At 34.4% G+C, this 22,109-nt stretch overlaps 1 protein-coding gene across 3 annotated transcripts in view; it reads left to right on the top strand.

The window, feature by feature from the left end:
* The window catches only part of Cul1 (cullin 1), a 117,654-nt gene that overhangs the window by 59,553 nt on the left and 35,992 nt on the right, over nucleotides 1–22,109 (top strand). For all 3 annotated transcript variants that reach the window (XM_089102016.1, XM_089102015.1, XM_089102014.1), the window contains exons 8-11: nucleotides 1,278–1,541; nucleotides 6,845–7,024; nucleotides 15,412–15,555; nucleotides 21,411–21,529. In XM_089102016.1, coding sequence (XP_088958142.1) covers nucleotides 1,278–1,541; nucleotides 6,845–7,024; nucleotides 15,412–15,555; nucleotides 21,411–21,529 — 707 coding nt within the window. The remainder of the gene's footprint in view (nucleotides 1–1,277; nucleotides 1,542–6,844; nucleotides 7,025–15,411; nucleotides 15,556–21,410; nucleotides 21,530–22,109) is intronic.

The raw sequence follows: 22,109 nt of genomic DNA, 5'->3' as shown, positions 1-22,109 counted from the left end.
TCAATTTGACGTTTAAGGTTTTTGAATCTATCCTTGCTTTCTCGATCTTGCTTGTTTTAGATAGTTCGTTTCTCGGTACACATATCAATAATCTCTTGGGTAATCCATGGCTTGTCTTCTGCAGATTTACGGCCGAGGACGAGCTCAGCTGTCTTGCATATGGCCAGGCTGCCTTTCGAAACAAGTAGATCGATGTCGGCTGGACTCAGCAGATCAGGTGTTTCTTGCAAGATCTTTGACAGTCGTTTGTTGAGCTGCATTCTGTACTCTTGTCTCGTGCTTGCTGTGACTTGGATGAAAATCGACAGATAACTTCTATCTCGTTTCACTCGTCTTATTTCTTCGATTTTTTTTCCTGCATTATAAGTACTTGCTGTCAAAGTTGAAACAGAGTTGGCTCACAAGGACTTCTGGATTAAAATCAACCGACCTGTCCCTGTGCGTTTAACTTATTCTGCTAAGACCTAGTATCGACGCAAAAATTTGGCTTGAATTAAGGATAAACCTCCAATATTGACTCGGTGGGTCTGACAGAACGTTCAGTATTGTTCTATCTGATTTTCTTGCTGGGGTGCTACCTAGTGTCTACATGAATATAAATAGAATAACGTTCAGTATTGTTCTATCTGATTTTCTTGCTGGGGTGCTACCTAGTGTCTACATGAATATAAATAGAATTTAACGGTTTTCTTCAGCCGAAATCTAAAACAGACATATTACAAGTATAGAACCTGGTAACTATGTCCAGCAGTCCGTATTTCAAATAATAAGCTGTACTAAAAATGTGGCTCTATCCCGCTTTCTTTGGCTATAATGAGTGAAAGGTTGAAATGGCTAAGAAACGTTTTGTGAATGAAGAATGACAGATTGGCATAGATTGTCCTTTTCGGCTAACCATCTAGGATCAAAAGAAAAGCAGGTCGTCTTCGAATGGGATGGGAGGATGTCGTAAGGAAGGATTTAAGGGAAATAGGGAATTCTTGGTATGGTATAAAGAGGCTTTGGAAAAATCGGAATGAAGGCGGAGCGTTCGTATCTGTGTTGGCCTCAGGTGGCTTGGTGCTGCAGTGAGCAGTTAGTAGTAGCAGTCTAAGTGAAAAAGTAATTTTGTTGAAAAATTGAAACATTTTGATATTAGATTTTGGGGGAAGACAGCCGAACTGATATTGCTTGTTCGAACAAAAGATTGCATTTTTTTTGTTTCTCAGTGCCTTTTTAAATGGATGTTAATTGAGTGAATGTATTTTAATGAAGAGGATCTTTTTGCTTTCTTTTAGGATCCCAAGACGTACGTAACGACGATATTAAACGTCCATAAGAAGTTTAACACCTTAGTTTTAACGTCTTTCAATAATGATCCTGGTTTTGTAGCGGCTCTTGATAAAGCTTGTGGGAGATTTATTAATAGTAATGCTGTTACAAAAGCAGCTAGCAGTTCTAGTAAAAGTCCGGAATTACTTGCCAAATACTGTGATTTACTTCTGAAGAAAAGTAGCCGGAATCCTGATGAAGCTGAACTTGAAGATACTTTGAATCAAGTGGTAAGTTAATAGTTAATTTCTTAAACCACATTGGCCTGACATAACATAAAGAAAGAAAAACGAGCAAAAATGGGGTTTTTTGAGGCCAAATGAAAATACTGACAAAACACAACAAAACGAATATTTTGAGGGGACAAACGCCTCTCGTCATCAGCGTGAAACGATAAAATATAATCAATGAGAGTGCCGAAGAAATATTCGCTTTTGTTGTGTTTTGTCAGTGTTTTCATTTGGCCTTTAAAAACCCCATTTTTGCTCGTTTTTCTTTCTTTATGTTGTGTTAATAGTCACGTACTCTATTGCAATACCTCACTCCAAAGGGTATGCACAACTTACAAGAGTGGAAACTAGCGCTAGTGTTGATGAAAAACCTCTACGCCATCTCAAAGAAACAAAGAGACCAAGTTCAATGAAGAAACAAACAAAACGAGACTATGGCCACTAGAGGAAAGATAAAAACCAAAATTCGGAACAAAACTCTGGCGATATCTTACATGTTTAGCAGCGACGGGAGTCAATTTGGGGACTTTACGACAGTCTGTTGCAGGCGGGAAGGTAGGGCTTAGATTTTCATAAAAAAAATGTCGCAACATCTCTGAATCTCAACTTCTTTGTTAAATCTCTGACTAGTGTTTTACCTTTTCATAACATGACTGTATGTATTTTTAGATCTGTTTATAAGATATCATCTATTAATCTGTTGACTCCGATTTATCACCTTTACAGTAGCAAGATCGAAAGAAAATAACCAGCCGACTCTCAAGTAATCTATGCCTGGAGGGATTTGACTGGAACAGTTTCCTCCTGAGGAGAGAATTGCTTTGTTTTCGGGTATTTTCTTTTTTTTCGTTTCCATGTCTGACACTTTGTTTTTCTATTTCCTTTCATCCAAATGAGCCAATTTTTTTATACTTCAACAAATACCCATATTCGTCAGTTTTTCGTGACATGACTTGTTCACTTCTTTTAGAATCTTAGAATATTTTATTATCAAAGGGAAGCACTTAAATCTTTTCTTCTGTAAGGTGTGTTCTATTTGATCTTACGTTCTGAAACGGGATTTTAACTTTGAAAAGTGCAAATTGTGTGTTTACAAGGATGTCATTAAAATTTCTCAGAAGTTAAAGGTGTGCTTTTAGTTTTTGAATAATCCTTTTGTTTCATCATTCGAATGGCTTTATTGAATTCACATTCCTTGATATTACCGAACGCCGTTGTAATTTACCTGTCAAAAAGATCCTTAGAGCAGTCAAAATGCTAGAATTTCGGCATTCGAAAAGGCTTCCTCATGCATTAGTTTCACCGCAAGTAACTATTATTCACATACATAATGAAGAAAATAGAAAACGTAGAAAGAGGTTATTCAGATCTGATATGAAATAAAAACGAATAACTCAATAAAATTCGGTAAGAACTGCTTCCTGTATTATAAAATTACATTTGAACAAAGCAAAAGTGCATTTCAATTGCATTTCAAAGTTGGACTTCAAGTGCAGAATTGCGCTGGAAAAACTCACTGTTATTGAATTTCATCGTTCAAAAGGAAAGCTTCCTTTTCCCTTTTTGCTTCCTCATTACTTCATTTCCCTTTATCCTTTTCCCTATTGCTTCATTTTTATGCCTTAGTGTCAAGCCACTGCTATTCACACACAAGATAAAGAAAATAAAAATCGTAGAAAGTGGTTGTCAACATCTAACAAAGAAACAATAAAATATGGTACTAACTGCTCTCTATACTACAACATTACTCTTAAACGAAATAAAAATGTATTTCAATTACACTTCAAAGTTGCACTTCAAGTGCGAAGTTGCGTAATTTTTTTTTTTTTTTTTTTTTTTTTTTTTTTACAGAATTCCATCATTCAAAACGAAAACTTTTTTTCCTTTTTGCTTCGTTATAGCTTCATTTTCCTTTATCCTTTTCCTTATTGCTTCATTTGTATGCCTTAGTGTCACCGCAAGGCACTGCTATTCACACACAAGATGAAGAAAATAAAAATCGTAGAAAGTGGTTGTCAACATCTAACAAAGAAACAATAAAATATAGTACTAACTGCTTTCTATACTACAACATTATTCTTAACGAAATAAAAATGTATTTCAATTACACTTCAAAGTTGCACTTCAAGTGCGAAATTGCCCTTTTTTCTTTCTTTTTTTTTACAGAATTCTATCATTCAAAAGAAAACTTTTTTCCTTTTTGCTTCGTTATAGTTTCATTTTCCTTTATCCTTTTCCTTATTGCTTTTTTTTATGCCTTAGTATCACTGCAAGCCACTGCCATTCTCATACAAGATGAAGAAAATAGAATTCGTTGAAAGTCGTTGTGAAGATTTTACAAAGAAACTGTAAAACAGAGTGGTAACTTACTATACTGCAAAATTGTACTATGGGGATACTCCCTTGAATGATTATTCAGCATCAAGGAAAAATAGCCAAAAACCAACGCGGTGGGCTTTTAGCCGAAATCAGGTGAACAAGTCGTTATTCCGAGTTGAAAACAAAAGAAATATATGTAGCTCCTATATAAAAGAATTCCCTATTAAAACAAAAAAAGTACAGAATTTTATCAATCAGGACACATCAGGAAGATACTTCCGGTATATTTTCTTCTGTGGTTTCGGTGCTTTTAAAAGAAGAATTTATAGATACTAAAACCAAGTAGAGGTTCAAGTATGGATAAGACCTTAGAAAGCTATAAAAACTGGGACGGTTCATAAAGGTCTATCTGTATTCAAAGCGTTAGCCTAATAGTAGCGATAGCCTAAAACTAAAATAAGACATTAGTCTTAATTTGTTTTTGCAAAATGGCTTTTCAAGTCTGTGATGAATTAGTTATTTCTTCTTTCGTACTTTGTTGAAATGGCCAACAACAATGTTTTACATTTTTGTGGTCGCGATCATACCTCAAATTAAAAAAAAGAATCGAGTACTTTGAATAAAGCAAAGGCATATGCGTTATAATGAAGTATGTCACAGGTCATGTTCCATATTGTATAATACTGTTATCAAGGGAACTCTAGTAACCCCTCCCCCTCCTTACCCTTACTGTATCATAACGTGCTTATTACTTACTTGTACTTGTTTTAAGTTATGGGATCTTCGTAGCACTTCGAAAGGCTGTACGAAAAGTTTGGTTCAGTCCCACTTTCTAGAGCTATAATAAGAGAAAGGTTGAGATGGCTAGGGCACGTTCAGCGGATGAAGGATGACAGATTGCCCTTTTCGGCCAACCCTCCAGAGCTAAACAGAAAGCGGTCGACCGCGGTTGGGGTGAAAGGATGTCATAGAAAAAGATTTCAGGGAAATAGGAACTTCCTGGGAGGGTATAAGAGGGAGGCTTTGAATAGATTGTGATGGAGGAGGAACATGCGTAGCTGTGCTGGTCTCAGGCGGCTTGGTAGCACTCGAGATCTGATGAAATTTTCGGTTCAAGATTTTCCATACGCTCGTGAATGGTCGACAATTGGCAACCATTCTCGATCCCCATGTTAGCCATGGCTCATTAACGTGCCAGTCGGCTCAAAGTCGTACTTTATGTTGTATAACCCGGTTTTCTTTGACTTTCAGCTTCATTTCTCCACAGTGGCAACAGGAAACACTTTATAATTTTTTTTGATACTGTATTTTCAAGGTATTCTTGTATGTGGCTGAGACATCAGAGGCGTCAAGTTAAGACAATAAATACCATTGCGTTATATTTTATTTTTGTGTTAATCTTCTTTATTCTTTTCTGGAAGCTTTTCTGGCAAAGCTTTAAAAGTCTAAAATTAACTTTTTGTATTTCCAATTTTCCAAGCACCTTCTGGAATCGCCAATGTTCACACAAAATAGCTGCCTAATTTGTTACTACAACTTAGCTGACCTGAATTTAACCGTTGAAAACTTCTTAGCCAGCGAAAAGTGTTGTGTTCGTTTCTTTTCTTTCGCAAGTTATTGCATTATTATTTCTGCTGTTTTTTAAGTACCTTTTCTGTTTGTGTTTTTCTCATACATTTCTTTTCTTTCTTTTCTTTGGCAAGTTATTGCATTATTATTTCTGCTGTTTTTTAAGTGCCTTTTTTGTTTGTGTTTTTCTCATACATTATACATTTGCTGAGTTTGATGGGTTTTCAAATATATTATCATTATTTACTTTGACCTACTTATTACTTTCTTGCTATTTTAGTTATCAAAATGCTCCTATTCCAGATGGGTTCTTAAACTTTTTAGTATAAGACATCCATAATGCTATTCAAAAAACGGAATATTATTTCTATTTGGTTATAATTCTTTTTAGCTGTTCTGAGTTCATTTGTTTTAAACAATAAATTTACATCTACAAAAAAAATGCGGACATTGTTTCCCCCGTAAGGCTCTGTGGCCAAGAACGAACTCTCAATTGTATTCATTTGTACATTTTGTAAGAAAACTGGAAGATGCCCTCTGTTCTCCTAGCGCCATTGTGGAAGAGCACCCCGCTATCCAACTAGGCAGACTTTTGACAATGGTGATTGGTTGTAGAATCAATCACCAATCACAATCATTCAATTTCAAATCAGCTGAGTTTTAATTGCTAAAATATAGGGATTAATGTTAGGATTAATTAAAATATTAGGATTAATTGATGTGGTAAAGACTTTTAGTTTGTTTGCTATTACGTGTAGGCGACACATAAATATAGTTAAGAATTTTTAAATTTAAAGATGTTGGTTTCACTGAGAGGATATTAGGGGGTTTATAATAATGATAATAAAATATGCCTTTTTCTTTTGAACAAGAAAAAGGAATTTCCTACAGGACCTTAACTTTCTATACGTGTTGAAACGTAAAGCCCTCCTTGTAAATAAAAGGAATTGGGATAGCTTATTGCATTGTCTGTTCATGTGTTCTAATTTCAAGAATACAAAACTTCTTTCTATGTATTTCTTAAGCTTTATTGATGTTTTAGTGTAAATGAATGAGAAATACACGATAAATAAATCATAGTTAGTAAAGTTATCCATTGATTTCTTTTTCAATAAAAAATTGTTGATATTATTATTAGAGCTTTGCTTTGCCTTATAGAGCTTACTTTGATTTCTGCTCGTTTGTTCGTAATTTAATCTTTAACCCAAGAGTAGATGTAAATTATAAAGAATTTGGAGGGTTCAGAGTGGTGTCTGATGTTTCAAAACGTAGGCCCAATAATTCAATTTTCGTGCTTGAAGTGACTTTTCCTGAAAACGTTCCTAAAAAAGAAAAGCTCAAAAGTAACAATGCCCATTTGTATAAATTTGAGTATTTTCAGGGCTTGCTTTTGCTGATTGTTTTTTCTTTTCCAGATGGTAGTATTTAAGTATATAGAAGATAAAGACGTATTTCAAAAGTTTTATAGTGGACAATTAGCAAAGCGGCTTGTGTGGCACACTAGTGCCAGTGATGACGCAGAGGCAGCAATGATATCCAAGTTGAAACAAGCCTGTGGTTTTGAGTATACTTCTAAGCTTCAAAGAATGTTTCAGGTAAGCTGGATATTTAAAAGCAGTTGTCTTTGAGGTTTGTGTAAGGAGGTTTGTGCGGCACACTAGTGTCAATGATGAAGCAGACGCAGCCATTATATCCAAGTTGAAACAAGTCTGCGTGTTTGAGTATACTTCTAAGCTTCAAATAATGTTCCGGGTAAGCTGAATACTTAAAAGTAGTTAGCTTTGAGGTTTGTGTAATGAGGTTTGTGCGGCACACTAGTGCCAGTGATGAAGCAGACGTAACTCTTATATCCAAGTTGAAACAAACTTGTGGTTTACAGTATACTTAAGCTTCAAATAATTTTCCAAGTAAGCTGAATATTTAGAATTAATTAGCTTTGTGTTTTTGATGAAAAATCCCAAGGAGTGGCAACCCTACTCCTTACAACGGCACAAATATATTCACCTCCTTACAATGGCACTGTAATATACAGTTGACATTTTTTTTTTTTTGACGGTAATGTTTGATGAAAAATCCCAAGGAATGGCGGCCGTGCTCCTAACAATTGCTCACAGGCTGCTCTAAATCATAGTCCCAACACATTGGAGAAAATGTTGACCACTCCTCAACCCAAACCTCCCTAAATGCATTCTCCTCAAAGAGTATAGAAATACTCTTTTCTGAAATGGCCTACCTTATAATGTCCTTTTGAATCTCCAATTTAAGATAATATCCCGCAACATAAATAATTTTAAATAATTTTGCCGCAATATAATCACCGAGCGTCCAGATTATGGTAATTCCAGAACCGAAAATAAACTACAGTAATTTGAATTTGGAGTTCTTAGAATATCATCAAAATATCGTTTAGCATTGTAGATCGTGTGAAAAAAAAATCAGTAGGTTGCTAGTGGAGAAAGCACGACTAGAAACGGGTAGTAAATGGAGTCCAACTGATTGATAAGATAGATTTGCAAAAAAAAGCCCAAAATCTTCAAACAAGTATAATGCACTGATCTCCACAATGGCTCCATGGCCTGTAAAGGAGGGGAAAACACACTTACTATTTAACACTAACTATTCAGTAGATACAGAAAAGAAAACTAATAGAAGACAGCGAGGGAGGGAGAGAGAGGGAAAGATTTCAGTTGTTTAAAAAATTTCTTCTGATCACTAAGCAAAAACTTGACTGGCAACCAACGTGGAAAAACTCTGTCAGAAACGAAAACTTTTTTTTTTTTTTTTGTTACATGTCTTTTGGAGGTACTAACTGAGTGGATTCTTAAGCCGAATCAGGAAGGGTGTTCCATATAAAATGGCACGTAACCAAAGGATTGTAATCTCTATCTGGGATCATGCGAAATGTGAATGTTCTAATAGCTACGGAGCTAGGAATTTAATACAAAAGATAAAAACAAAATACAAAAAGATGAATAAAAAATAAAAAAGACAAAAATACAAAAGATGAAGTAAATGAGGCACCTGGGAAAATCACCGGGGAGGTGAATGATAGTGAAGGATGATAGTGAATGATAATGAAGGATTTTGCATGCCTTCATTTTTGTCGAATCAATATAGTGCTTGAAAGATAATTTTTTTTTCAAGAAGAATGCATAAGAAATGAACATGACCATCCTTAATAATAATGCAGCTGTTGGGTAGATAAATTTCAGATAATTGAGCTAAACCTGGGATAAACGAGATAAAAAAGGAACTAGATTTAAGGCAAGACAGGGCAACATTCAGAGAAAGGGCTAAACCTGGGATAAACGAAAAAAAAAAACTAGATTTAAGGCAAGACAGGGCAACATTTAGAGAAGGGGCTAAACCTATCCCAGCTAAACCTGGGATAAACGAGATAAAACAAACAAACTAGATTTAAGGCAAGACAGAGCAACATTTAGTGATAGGGAGTTGGATAGATGAATTTCAGATAGTTGAGCTAAACCTGGGATAAACGAGAAAAAAAAAAACAAACTAGATTTAAGGCAAGACAGGGCATTATTTAGAGAAAGGGCTAAATCTATTCCGGCTAAACCTGGGATAAACGAGATAAAAAAAAAAACTAGGTTTAAGGCAAGACAGGGCAACATTTAGAGAAGGGGCTAAACCTATCCCAGCTAAACCTGGGATAAACGAGAGAAAACAAACAAACTAGATTTAAGGCAAGACAGAGCAACATTTAGTGAAAGGGAGTTGGATAGATGAATTTCAGAGAGTTGAGCTAAACCTGGGATAAACGAGAAAAAACAAACAAACTAGATTTAAGGCAAGACAGGGCAACATTTAGGGAAGGGGCTAAACCTATCCCAGCTAAGCCTGGGATAAACGAGAGAAAACAAACAAACTAGATTTAAGGCAAGACAGAGCAACATTTAGTGAAAGGGAGTTGGACAGATGAATTTCAGATAGTTGAGCTAAACCTGGGATAAACGAGAAAAACAAACACACTATATTTAAGGCAAGACAGGGCATTATTTAGAGAAAGGGCTAAATCTATTCAGGCTAAACCTGGTATAAACGATATAAAAAAAACAACTAGGTTTAAGGCAAGACAGGGCACCATTTAGAGAAAGGGAGTTGGATAGATGATTTTCAGATAGTTGAGCTAAACCTGGGATAAACGAGAAAAAAACAAACAAACTAGATTTAAGGCAAGACAGGGCATTATTTAGAGAAAGGGCTAAATCTATTCAGGCTAAACCTGGGATAAACGAGATAAAAAAAAACAACTAGGTTTAAGGCAAGACAGGGCAACATTTAGAGAAAGGGAGTTGGATAGATGAATTTCAGATAGTTGAGCTAAACCTGGGATAAACGAGAAAAACAAACAAACTAGATTTAAGGCAAGACAGGGCATTATTTAGAGAAAGGGCTAAATCTATTCAGGCTAAACCTGGGATAAACGAGATAAAAAAAAAAACTAGGTTTAAGGCAAGACAGGGCAACATTTAGAGAAGGGGCTAAACCTATCCCAGCTAAACCTGGGATAAACGAGAGAAAACAAACAAACTAGATTTAAGGCAAGACAGAGCAACATTTAGTGAAAGGGAGTTGGATAGATGAATTTCAGAGAGTTGAGCTAAACCTGGGATAATAGAGAAAAAACAAACAAAATAGATTTAAGGCAAGACAGGGCAACATTTAGGGAAGGGGCTAAACCTATCCCAGCTAAGCCTGGGATAAACGAGAGAAAACAAACAAACTAGATTTAAGGCAAGACAGAGCAACATTTAGTGAAAGGGAGTTGGACAGATGAATTTCAGAGAGTTGAGCTAAACCTGGGATAAACGATAAAAACAAACAAACTAGATTTAAGGCAAGACAGGGCATTATTTAGAGAAAGGGCTAAATCTATTCAGGCTAAACCTGGGATAAACGAGATAAAAAAAACAACTAGGTTTAAGGCAAGACAGGGCAACATTTAGAGAAAGGGAGTTGGATAGATGATTTTCAGATAGTTGAGCTAAACCTGGGATAAACGAGAAAAAACAAACAAACTAGATTTAAGGCAAGACAGGGCAACATTTAGAGAAAGGGAGTTAGCACCAAACCAAAGTAAAACTTTCTCAAAAAGTCCATTAGCTTTGCATCAGCTTCACTCACCGTTCTTCCAGAAGTAACAAGGGTGCTATCACCAACAAAAGCATCAACAGGATCGGAATTCTGCCAATGATGATTACGGGCATCGGAAAATGTAGGATGACATAGACGATAAAAATATACGAGATTCTCATCTCTAAGTGCGAAAATTAGTTCATTTACATAGATTAAAATAATCCCGGCCACACGCTTGATCCTTGAAGGACACCCTGGTCTACTTCTGAGAGTGAGTAGGAAACTGGATCAAAAGAGATTAATTTCACCAGACACATAAGACAAGCCAAATAAATCCACTACCTTATATGCTAAAATGAGAATGTTTAGAGAGACGAACACTGTGGATTAGTGAATCAAAAGCTTTACGCATATCTAATAATTAAGCAGCAGGAACCAAATAGGAGAATATAGCAGAATGAAAATAGGTCAACAAATATGCACAAACATGCTCGGTTGAACGATTTCGAAGAAAAAAAAAAATTAACAATCACGAAAAAAAAAAAATCTTTAGAAGCAGCAAAATAGTTGAGACAAAAAAGCATCGCCCTCTTAAAAAATTTTAAAAATTTTTCGCCCTCTCAAAAACTGTAGATTTAAAATATAGGGGGAGGGGACCCACGCCCCCCACCCTAAATAACTACACCTAAAAGGGGAGACAAAAGGCAATCAAACATCGTCGAAATAACTTTGTGAATCATCCAAAGTCTCTCAGGTCTGATGGAAAGATCAACAAACGGCCTTTGGGAAAAAAAAAAATTCCTAGTAAAAGGTACCAACTGAGCAGAGAGTTAGTGGATGACAGCCTTTTTGGAAAAAGAAACTGATAACAACACGGTTGGGGCAACGAAAAAGCGCTGTGTCCCAAGATATACGGGTTAAGACATTTAGCAATATTCATGGGAAACAAATTTATCTGTGGCTTTTGACTTGCATTAAAAACCATTTGCTCATACAGCAAGTAAAAAAAAAAAATTGCTATCGATATCTCGATCTTCTCACTACTTCTATGAATGAGATAATAGAATAAAGCGTATTTTTGAAAAAGAATCAACAAAGCTTTTATTTTTTTTTTCTTTAGAACTGAATATAATGCAATAACACGAATGAACCAGCCTTGTGCTGTCTGTTTAATAAATTAAGGTAAGAATACCAGTTTTACTAAAAAAAAATAACGAACTATTTAACAATGCCTGTGAAATAACACAACCGAACAGTCTTTTATAACAGAAGGTTTAGATTGGCATTACTTAGTACTGCCACTTCAGAATGGCAGTAGCTTCTCATTATTTTTGTCTCTTATAAGATTAAATAAAAAAGCATTTTTTTTTAACTGAAAGAAAAAAAACGACAGTAAAACTTAAAACGAACAGAAATTATTCCGTATATGAAATGGGCTGTCCCGTCCTCAATGCCTCGCTTTTTACGCTAATGCTTTTTATTGTTTAAAAAAAATAAAGTTGTGAGACAGAGTCACACTTTAGCTTAAAGAGCGAGGCATTGAGGAGGGGACAGCCCCTTTCATATACGGAATAATTTTTGTTAGTTTTAAGTTTTAATGTTGCTCCTTACTTTCATTTAAATTCTTTTTATTTAATTTCTGAACATTTTTGAATTAATGCAGATTTGATTTTGGCTCACCGTAAATAAATAAATAAAACGAAATTTGTATATTAATTTTACTTTTTTTTTGGTTAAATGGCTTTCTCAAAAGTTGTATAATTTTATTTACGAGCTTTTTTATTAGTAATAAATTTACGTAACTTACCAATTAACTTACGTAACGAACTTCTATATTCGTATATTTTTATTATGAATACTAGGGGGTTCGCGCACTAGTCAATACCTCGCTTTTTACGCTAAAGTTCAAATATTGTTCCAATTCTTTAAGAATTACCTCTTAATCACAAAGGCCGTCAATAAGAATAAATAGCTCTTATGAAAGTACTAAAAAAAACTTTAGCGTAAAGAGCGTGGTATGGACTAGGGGGCGAACCCAATCATACACTTAATAATTTCTGTTCGTTTTAAGTTTTGATGTTTCTCCTTATTTTAAGTTGAAAAAACTGTTTTTTGTTTTATATTTAATTTCTGATCGTTTTTTTTAAATAATGCTGGGAAATCCGGTGCCCCCTTCGTAGTAATGTCCCTTCCCCCATGAAAACTTCCTCCATGGAAATATCCTCCCACGTAACCCCCGACCCCCCCCCCCCACACACTACCAGAAAAAATCCCCCTTGAAAATATCTGTATACTTCCCAATAACCAATACTATACGTAAACATTAAGCAAAGTTCATAACTTGCAGCCCTTCCCCTGGGGACTCTGGGGGATTAATTATCCTCAAAGACATAGTTATTATATTTTTCGATCATGCTGAACAAAATGGCTATCTAAAAATTTTGATCGGGTGACCTTGGGAAAAAGATGAACGTGGGAGTGGGCCTAGTTGCCCTCTATTTTTTTGATCACTTCAAAAGGGCACTGGAACTTTTAATTTCCGTTCGAGTGAGCCCTCCCGCGATTTTCTAGGACCACTGAGTCTATACGATCACGCCTGGGAAAAAAAAATAATAAACACGCATCCATGATCTTTCTCCTGGCAAAAAATACAAAATTCCACATTTTTGCAGAGAGGAGTTTGAAACCTCTACTGTAGGGTTCTCTGATACGCTGAATCTCATTGTGTGATTTTCACTAAGGTTCTGTGACTTTTAGGGGGTGTTTCTTCCTTTTTTCGAAAATAAGGCAAATTTTCTCAGGCGCGTAACTTTTGATGGGTAAGACTAAACTTGATGAATCTGATATATTTGAAATCAGCATAAAAATTTGATTCTTTTGATGTATCTACTGGTATTCCATTTTTCAGAGTTTCGGTTACTGTTGAGCCGGGTCCCTCCTTACCTACAGTTCGTTCCCAAGAACTGTTTGATTTAGTTTCTTCATGAATTTCGAAAGTATTTAGTTTTTTTCAAGAAATTTGAAGTTCCGTCAAATGAACTAACAGAGCTTATTAGATCCTTTTATACATCTGGCGTATTTATCTGTAGAAGTGAATGAGTTTACTGTCAACTATTTTCTCTAGAGCCACGTGAATTATATATATATATATATATATATTTTTTTTTTTTTTTTTTTTTTTTTTTTTTTTTTTTTTTTTTTTTTTTTTTTTTTTTTTTTTTTTTTTTTTTTTTTTTTTTTTTTTTTTTTTTTTTTTTTTTTTTTTTTTTTTTTTTTTTTTTTTTTTTTTTTTTTTTTTTTTTTTTTTTTTTTTTTTTTTTTTTTTTTTTTTTTTTTTTTTTTTTTTTTTTTTTTTTTTTTTTTTTTTTTTTTTTTTTTTTTTTTTTTTTTTTTTTTTTTTTTTTTTTTTTTTTTTTTTTTTTTTTTTTTTTTTTTTTTTTTTTTTTTTTTTTTTTTTATATATATATATATATATATATATATATATATATATATATATATATATATATATATATATATATATATATATATATATATATATATATATATATATATATATATATATATATATATATATATATATATATCTGTTCGTTTTATATATATATATAAACGAACAGAAATTATTCCGTATATGAAAGAGGCTGCGCCCTCCTCAACGCCTCGCTCTTTACGCTAAAGTTTTTATTGTTTAAAAAAAGAGTTGTGAGAAAAGTCAAATCTTTAGCGTAAAGAGCGAGGCGTTGAGGAGGGACGGCCTCTTTCATATACGGAATAATTCTGTTCGTTTTAAGATTTAATGTCGCTCCTTACTTTCAGTTTAAAAACTTTTTTTTTTATTTAAAGGCTGCGAAAGCGGGGGTTTGGGGGCGGCAGCCCCAACTGTGCCTCCTAATCCCTGTACGTTTTAAGGTTCGACCTTGTAACTCAGCCTCTTTAACTCTTTAGAAAACGTAGTTTTTTTCAAATAATATATATATAGGTAGTGTACTTTTAATACTTTTCAAAACCGCAGTAGGTCTACCCCTGTCTCCTCTAGTGAAGAAGAACAGGTTTTACACCACTATAGATCTGTACAAATATCATCCAGCATTCCTCTTGGTAATCCTACAGAATCACAAAAGTTTTTTTTTTTCGAAAAGAAACGTTAAATGAATATCTATGCTAACTTGGAGTACTATCTATCCAAGTGGATTCAACCATAATTTAAGTTTCTACTTTCTTGAACGTTGTTGCTGTCTTCGACTCTTCATAAACAGATTTGTCTGCCTATTTTATTTATATGATAGATTCGTTATAAAAATAGCGTAATCAAGGTGGTATCCAGGATTTTTTTGGTCGTGGGGGAGGGGACTTTGGAGTACAAATGAAACTATGAAAAACGCGTCAAAAAAATTTTTGTTTGCATTTTTGTTACATTTTTACAAGTCGGAGATTTTTTCTTTTCTTGGGGGGGGGGGAGGTTCAAAACCCGCTTCCCCCCTGGATACGGCTACTAGCATGACTGGGTAAACGGATAATTCTGACTAACGCTTTTTGCTAAACCTGCCCTCTATTCTTTTTTCTATCTCTGTCTCCAGTCAGTCCAGTTCATCCAGAAAGGCAGGTAAAAATCAATGATGTGGTTAATTTTTTCAGGAGATTTGAAAAAAAAAAAATGAATCTTTTCTTTATGTGTACATATTATTTCTTCTGTCACCTTAACAATCTTTCATGGAAGCCATATATTCCCATTGATTGCTCAAACAATCTCAAGCTTCCATGAGTATTTATCTTTCATTCCAGATTTTTATCCTTCATGCATGATAGTACCGTTTGTAGAGGGATGGGAAATCCCTACCTTTCTGATCAGGTATGCTTATAGTTAAATGTATATGTATTATAGGATGTCGGCTTATCCAAAGATCTTAATGAGAGTTTCAAGCGATCACAAGTAACATCCCCTCTAGAAATTGATTTCAGTATTCAAGTATTATCATCTGGATCTTGGCTCTTTCAACAAGGGATCGTCTTTCAGCTGCCTCCACAGGTAATTCACCTTAGTAGTTTTTGCGTAATAAATGTTTTTACTACTTATAGTGCGGGCGAAAGCATCGAAATACTTCCGTGTTTGAGGAAAGCACAAAAATTGGCTGATAAGTACTTTCGAACATGCTCTTTAATATGGCTTGATAACGCCAGCGAAATTTTTCCTTGGAACGCCACTAGGTGGCGTGAAATCCAAGATGGCAAATTTTTGTATTTTCGTCCATCTTGGATTTGAAGCCACCTAGCGGCGTTCCGAGAAAAAAAAGTTCGCTTGCATAATCGAGCCATATTAAAGAGCATGTTCGAAAGTACATCTCAGCCAATTTTGGTGTTTTCCTCAAACACGGAAGTATTTGGATGCTTTTCGCCCGCACTATTGCCTGATCTCGTGGTTTAGCCTAACATAAAACTTAATTTTAATATTTTGACTTGATTTAAAATAAAACTTCTTTTTCATATATTTTGCTAACTGAGCTTCCACTCACTCAATCAAACCTTTTCGTGATAGTGCTTCTTCACAGTGTTCACATTGAATTTTGGCTTGGCTATATGTCAGGTTCGCGTCAAGGGCTATCAATATTTGTTCCGGCCGCTAAGAACTTTCACTGTCTACAATTAGCCATGTCTTGATGCAACCTATGCAACCTACTTCAAAATACTTGATAACTTCAATACGCTACTAGTCACTGTCTACCCAAGTTTTTCCCTTTTAATTTGTGCAAGTTCATATTGTTTTTCTCTTTTTCTTTGTCTAATGTTTGTGTTTCTCCCATCTTTTTTAGTTACTGTCTAGTATGCGTGGGTGGCTCTGAGGTTAGAAATAAGTTAATGAAGATTATAAATATGATTTTTGAGAAAGGGGAAGTACCTAATAATTTTAGGACAATCTTCATTAAGCCACTTTATAAGAAAGGTGATAAGAATGAGTGTGGTTATTATTGAGGCATTGGTCTAGTCTCTGTAGGCAGAAATTACTTAGTAATATGATACTTTTAGACTGAGGGATGCCGTAGACAAAGTTTTAAGAGAAGAACAGTGCGGTTTTAGAAAAGGTAGAGGATGTGTTGACCAAATTTTCACTCTTAGGCTAATAATTGAGAAGTTCCTAAGTTGTCAAACACCTTTGGTCCTCAGTTTTATAGATTATGAGCAAGCGTTCGATTCTGTTGATAGAAGAGCTTTAGTAAAGGATTTATCCCTGTATGGTATACCAGACAAATACATTAGAGCGACTAGTGCTATGTACGAAAATTACACTACTGCGGTTAAGGTAGGAAATGAGGTTAGCAGCTGGTTTTGTGTTAAATCAGGAGTTAGGCAGGGTTGTGTTCTATCCCCCTTTATATGGATTATTTTGATGGACTTTGTCTCAAAGAGCACAGGAAAGGCAATGGGAGACCACGGATTCAAATGGGGAGGAAAAAGTCTCCTGGACTTAGATTATGCTGATGATTTAAGCATCCTAGATGAAAGTATGAGCAAAATGAATGAAGTTTTAGAGGTTTTGCGAGTTCAGGGTGCTAGAATAGGTTTGAAAGTTAATTTTAAGAAGACTAAGTCACTAAGGCTAGGAATAAGTGAAGATGAAAAGGTGACGTTGGATAATAAAAGATTGATCAGGTGAGCAGCTTCACTTACCTTGGTAGTATTATTAGTAAAGATGGTGGAAGCAGTGACGATGTTAAAAGTAGAATAGCCATGGCTCAGGGTGTTTTCTCACGAGTTAAAAAAGTTTGGAAGAATAGGAAGATAAGTCTGCAAACTGAGATTAGAATATTAGAAGCTACAGTGGTCAAATACGGCTATGAAGCATGGGCGCTCAGAAAAACTGATGAAGATTTGCTAGATGTTTTCCAGAGAAATTGCTTAAGGATTGTTCTGGGTACCCGGCTGACTGACCGTATTTCAAATAATAGGCTATACGAAAAATGTGGTTCAATACCGCTCTCTAGGGCTATAAAGAAAGAAAGGTTGAGGGGGATAGGGAACGTTGGGCGGATGAAGAATGACAGATTGCCGAAGATTGTTCTTTTCGGCCAACCGTCTAGGGCTAAACGGAAAGCAGGTCATCCTCGTCTGGGATGGGAGGATGTTATAAAGAAAGATTTAAAGGAAATGGGAACTTCATGGGAGGGTGTAAAAAGGGAGGCTTTAAATAGATTGGGATGGAGGAGGGGCGTGCGTAGCTGTATTGGCCCAGGCGGCTTGGCGCTGCGGTGAGTTGTTAGTAGTAGTAGTAGTAGTAGTCTAGTATGCGTTAATTTAATTAACGGATACTGTTAGTTAAACGTTAATTTAAGTTAATTTAATGCGTTAATTGTTAAATTAATCAAGCAGTTTTGATTTATTTCCCCGTTGATAGAAAGTCTCTCGTCTGGGAAGCCGGAACATTCGAACACCTAGACGAGAACTAGCCAATAAAAGTCGTGGCCAAGGCCGTATCCAGGGGGAAGGTGTTAGGGGGTTTGCCACCCCCCCACATGTTTGTCTGACTCATCAAAACGTAACAAAACGATATAAACAAATTTGTTATGCTTTTTTTGAGGTTTTTTGTGTAACACCCCCCCCCCCCAGAAAAAAACCTGGATACGCCCCTGGTCGTGGCAAAAAGAATTTGAAATGATTTCGGAATTTCGTGAAAATCTGTAATTGAGCAGCTTTGCTGTAAAGTATATCGTACATTATATATCGTGTAGCCGAGATTAAAATGTCAGTATTTATGATTTTAAGAATGTGAATCAATTACTGAAAATTAACTTACAAAATGGCATACTTACGGCAATTCTACGAGGAGTATACAGTTCTTGTTTTTAACTATTTTGATTAGTCAAAAATAAACCCGCTAACTAAATTAAGGAACTAAAATTTTACAGGATTCCAGGACAAAGAGGGTACTTCTAAATTCTTTCTACGTCTAGGCACACAATCAGAAAGGCAATTCGGTTATTATTTCGTGTCCAGTTATTATTTCCTGGACGCTTTCGGCTCATTCACAATTAGATTTTTATTAACATCGAGATTTAGTTAGCACTAATGTCGGGAATCACTTGACATTAAATCCATTCACAATAGGGATTTAGCTAGCGTCCAGCATCGAATTTAACCAAAGCTGAAGTTCAATTGATTTGAACTCGATTAAGGCCTATCCAATCAGACTTTTTCATATAATTTTCGGAATGGCTAATGCCTAACTTTGTCCAGATAGATAAAACTGCAAAAGTAGATGATACGTAGAAAAAATGTGATAAAAAAGAAGTTAAAAATTGAGAGGAGCTATCGGAGCTCGTCATATCTCAAAAATATTTACACGACAAGGAAAAAAGGATTATAATAGATCTAAGATAAAGTCAAGGACAAATGCAAAGGGTAAATATGGTATTAGTTGATTTCAGTGTTTAAATTATCCATTGCGTTAAATCTGATTACTAGGATCAGATAACACCTGGTTTAGGAACTGGCTAAATTTTTGTATTATTGAAACCGCCTTACGAATGGACCAGATATTTTAAGTTTAAACAGCTATGATGATGACACCGGTCATGTTTTTGAATTGACCAATTGACGCCTGATGACCCGTTGTCACAGATGAATTTAAACATCTTCTAATTATATTCAGGGACATTGAATTTAAAAGTAATATAATTGATTCAGTTTGTATTTATTACAGCTTAACTGTATTTATTACAACAAACTGAATCAATCATATTACTTTTAAATTCAATGTCCCAGTCATGTTCTTGAATTGACCAATTGACGCCTGATGACCCGCTGTCACAGATGAATTTGAACATCTCCTTCTAATTATTTATTACAGCTTAACTGTATTTATTACAACAAACTGAATCAATTATATTACTTTTAAATTCAATGTCCCAGTCATGTTTTTGAATTGACCAATTGACGCCTGATGACCCGCTGTCACAGATGAATTTGAACATCTCCTTCTAATTATTTATTACAGCTTAACTGTATTTATTACAACAAACTGAATCAATTATATTACTTTTAAATTCAATGTCCCAGTCATGTTTTTGAATTGACCAATTGACGCCTGATGACCCGCTGTCACAGATGAATTTGAACATCTCCTTCTAATTATATTCTGGGACATTGAATTTAAAAGTAATATAATTGATTCAGTTTGTATTTATTACAGCTTAACTGTATTTATTACAACAAACTGAATCAATTATATTACTTTTAACTTCAATGTCCCAGTCATGTTTTTGAATTGACCAATTGACGCCTGATGACCCGTTGTCACAGATGAATTTAAACATCTCCTTCTAATTATATTCTGGGACATTGAATTTAAAAGTAATATAATTGATTCAGTTTGTAATTAATAAAGCTTAACTGTATTTATTACAACAAACTGAATCAATTATATTACTTTTAAATTCAATGTCCCAGTCATGTTTTTGAATTGACCAATTGACGCCTGATGACCCGTTGTCACAGATGAATTTAAACATCTCCTTCTAATTATATTCTGGGACATTGATTTTAAAAGTAATATAATTGATTCAGTTTTTATTTATTACAGCTTAACTGTATTTATTACAACAAACTGAATCAATTATATTACTTTTAAATTCAATGTCCCAGTCATGTTTTTGAATTGACCAATTGACGCCTGATGACCCGCTGTCACAGATGAATTTGAACATCTCCTTCTAATTATATTCTGGGACATTGAATTTAAAAGTAATATAATTGATTCAGTTTGTATTTATTACAGCTTAACTGTATTTATTACAACAAACTGAATCAATTATATTACTTTTAAATTCAATGTCCCAGTCATGTTTTTGAATTGACCAATTGACGCCTGATGACCCGTTGTCACAGATGAATTTAAACATCTCCTTCTAATTATATTCTGGGACATTGAATTTAAAAGTAATATAATTGATTCAGTTTGTATTTATTTAATGTCCCAGTCATGTTTTTGAATTGACCAATTGACGCCTGATGACCCGTTGTCACAGATGAATTTAAACATCTCCTTCTAATTATATTCTGGGACATTGAATTTAAAAGTAATGTATTTGATTCAGTTTATATTTATTACAGCTTAACTGTATTTATTACAACAAACTGAATCAATTATATTACTTTTAAATTCAATGTCCCAGTCATGTTTTTGAATTGACCAATTGACGCCTGATGACCCGCTTTCACAGATGAATTTGAACATCTCCTTCTAATTATATTCTGGGACATTGAATTTAAAAGTAATATAATTGATTCAGTTTGTATTTATTACAGCTTAACTGTATTTATTACAACAAACTGAATCAATTATATTACTTTTAACTTAAATGTCCCAGTCATGTTTTTGAATTGACCAATTGACGCCTGATGACCCGGTGTCACAGATGAATTTAAACATCTCCTTCTAATTATATTCTGGGACATTGAATTTAAAAGTAATATAATTGATTCAGTTTATATTTATTACAGCTTAACTGTATTTATTACAACAAACTGAATCAATTATATTACTTTTAAATTCAATGTCCCAGTCATGTTTTTGAATTGACCAATTGACGCCTGATGACCCGCTGTCACAGATGAATTTGAACATCTCCTTCTAATTATATTCTGGGACATTGAATTTAAAAGTAATATAATTGATTCAGTTTTTATTTATTACAGCTTAACTGTATTTATTACAACAAACTGAATCAATCATATTACTTTTAAATTCAATGTCCCAGTCATGTTTTTGAATTGACCAATTGACGCCTGATGACCCGTTGTCACAGATGAATTTGAACATCTCCTTCTAATTATGTCCTGGGACATTGAATTTAAAAGTAATATAATTGATTCAGTTTGTATTTATTACAGCTTGAAAGGTGTGTACAAAGATTTGCCTCATTTTACGGGACCCAGCATAGTGGCAGAAAACTTAGCTGGCTTTATCACATGTGCAAAGGGGAACTTGTTACTCACTGCTTCAAAAATAGGTATGTCATAACATAGAGCTACTATTTAGTCACAGCTACTATTAAATCTATTTAGTCACAGCTACTATATAAGAGCTACTATTTTGTCACAGTGTTAGCATTAAGGAATTTACATTTTATTTACGAATTGAATGAATCTATTTACGTATAAACTTTACCAACCAATTTGTTTACTTTTTACGAATTTCAGTTTGCGAGATAACAAACAACATAATATGTTGTTTAGCGGTTACACAAGACGATTACACAAGACGACAAAGAAAAATCGGCCAATAAAAATTGAAATCGGCCAATAAAACTGATGTAGAGACGATTACACAAGACGACAAAGAAAAATCGGCCAATAAAACTGATAGATAGATAGATAGATAGATAAATTGTATTTCATACAAATATAAACAACACAAATAATTAAATAAAGCCAACAGGGAGCTAAGCTCGAAAGGAAGGCTAACAATTATTACAATGAGTTCAAGTACACCAAATATAAATATAAAGAAGATAAACCAAAAAACATCATAAGATATAGAAGGAGAAGGACAAAGGAGGCTACCCCAGCACGGCAAAATCTAAAAATAAT

This window comes from Artemia sp. Qi Xiang Cuo, chromosome 16 (genome assembly GCF_049724085.1).
Source record: "Artemia sp. Qi Xiang Cuo chromosome 16, ASM4972408v1, whole genome shotgun sequence".
Taxonomy (NCBI): Eukaryota; Metazoa; Arthropoda; class Branchiopoda; order Anostraca; family Artemiidae; genus Artemia; species Artemia sp. Qi Xiang Cuo.
The sequence above is the reverse complement of the archived record's forward strand: the minus strand, read 5'-3'. Positions and strand labels throughout refer to the sequence as shown.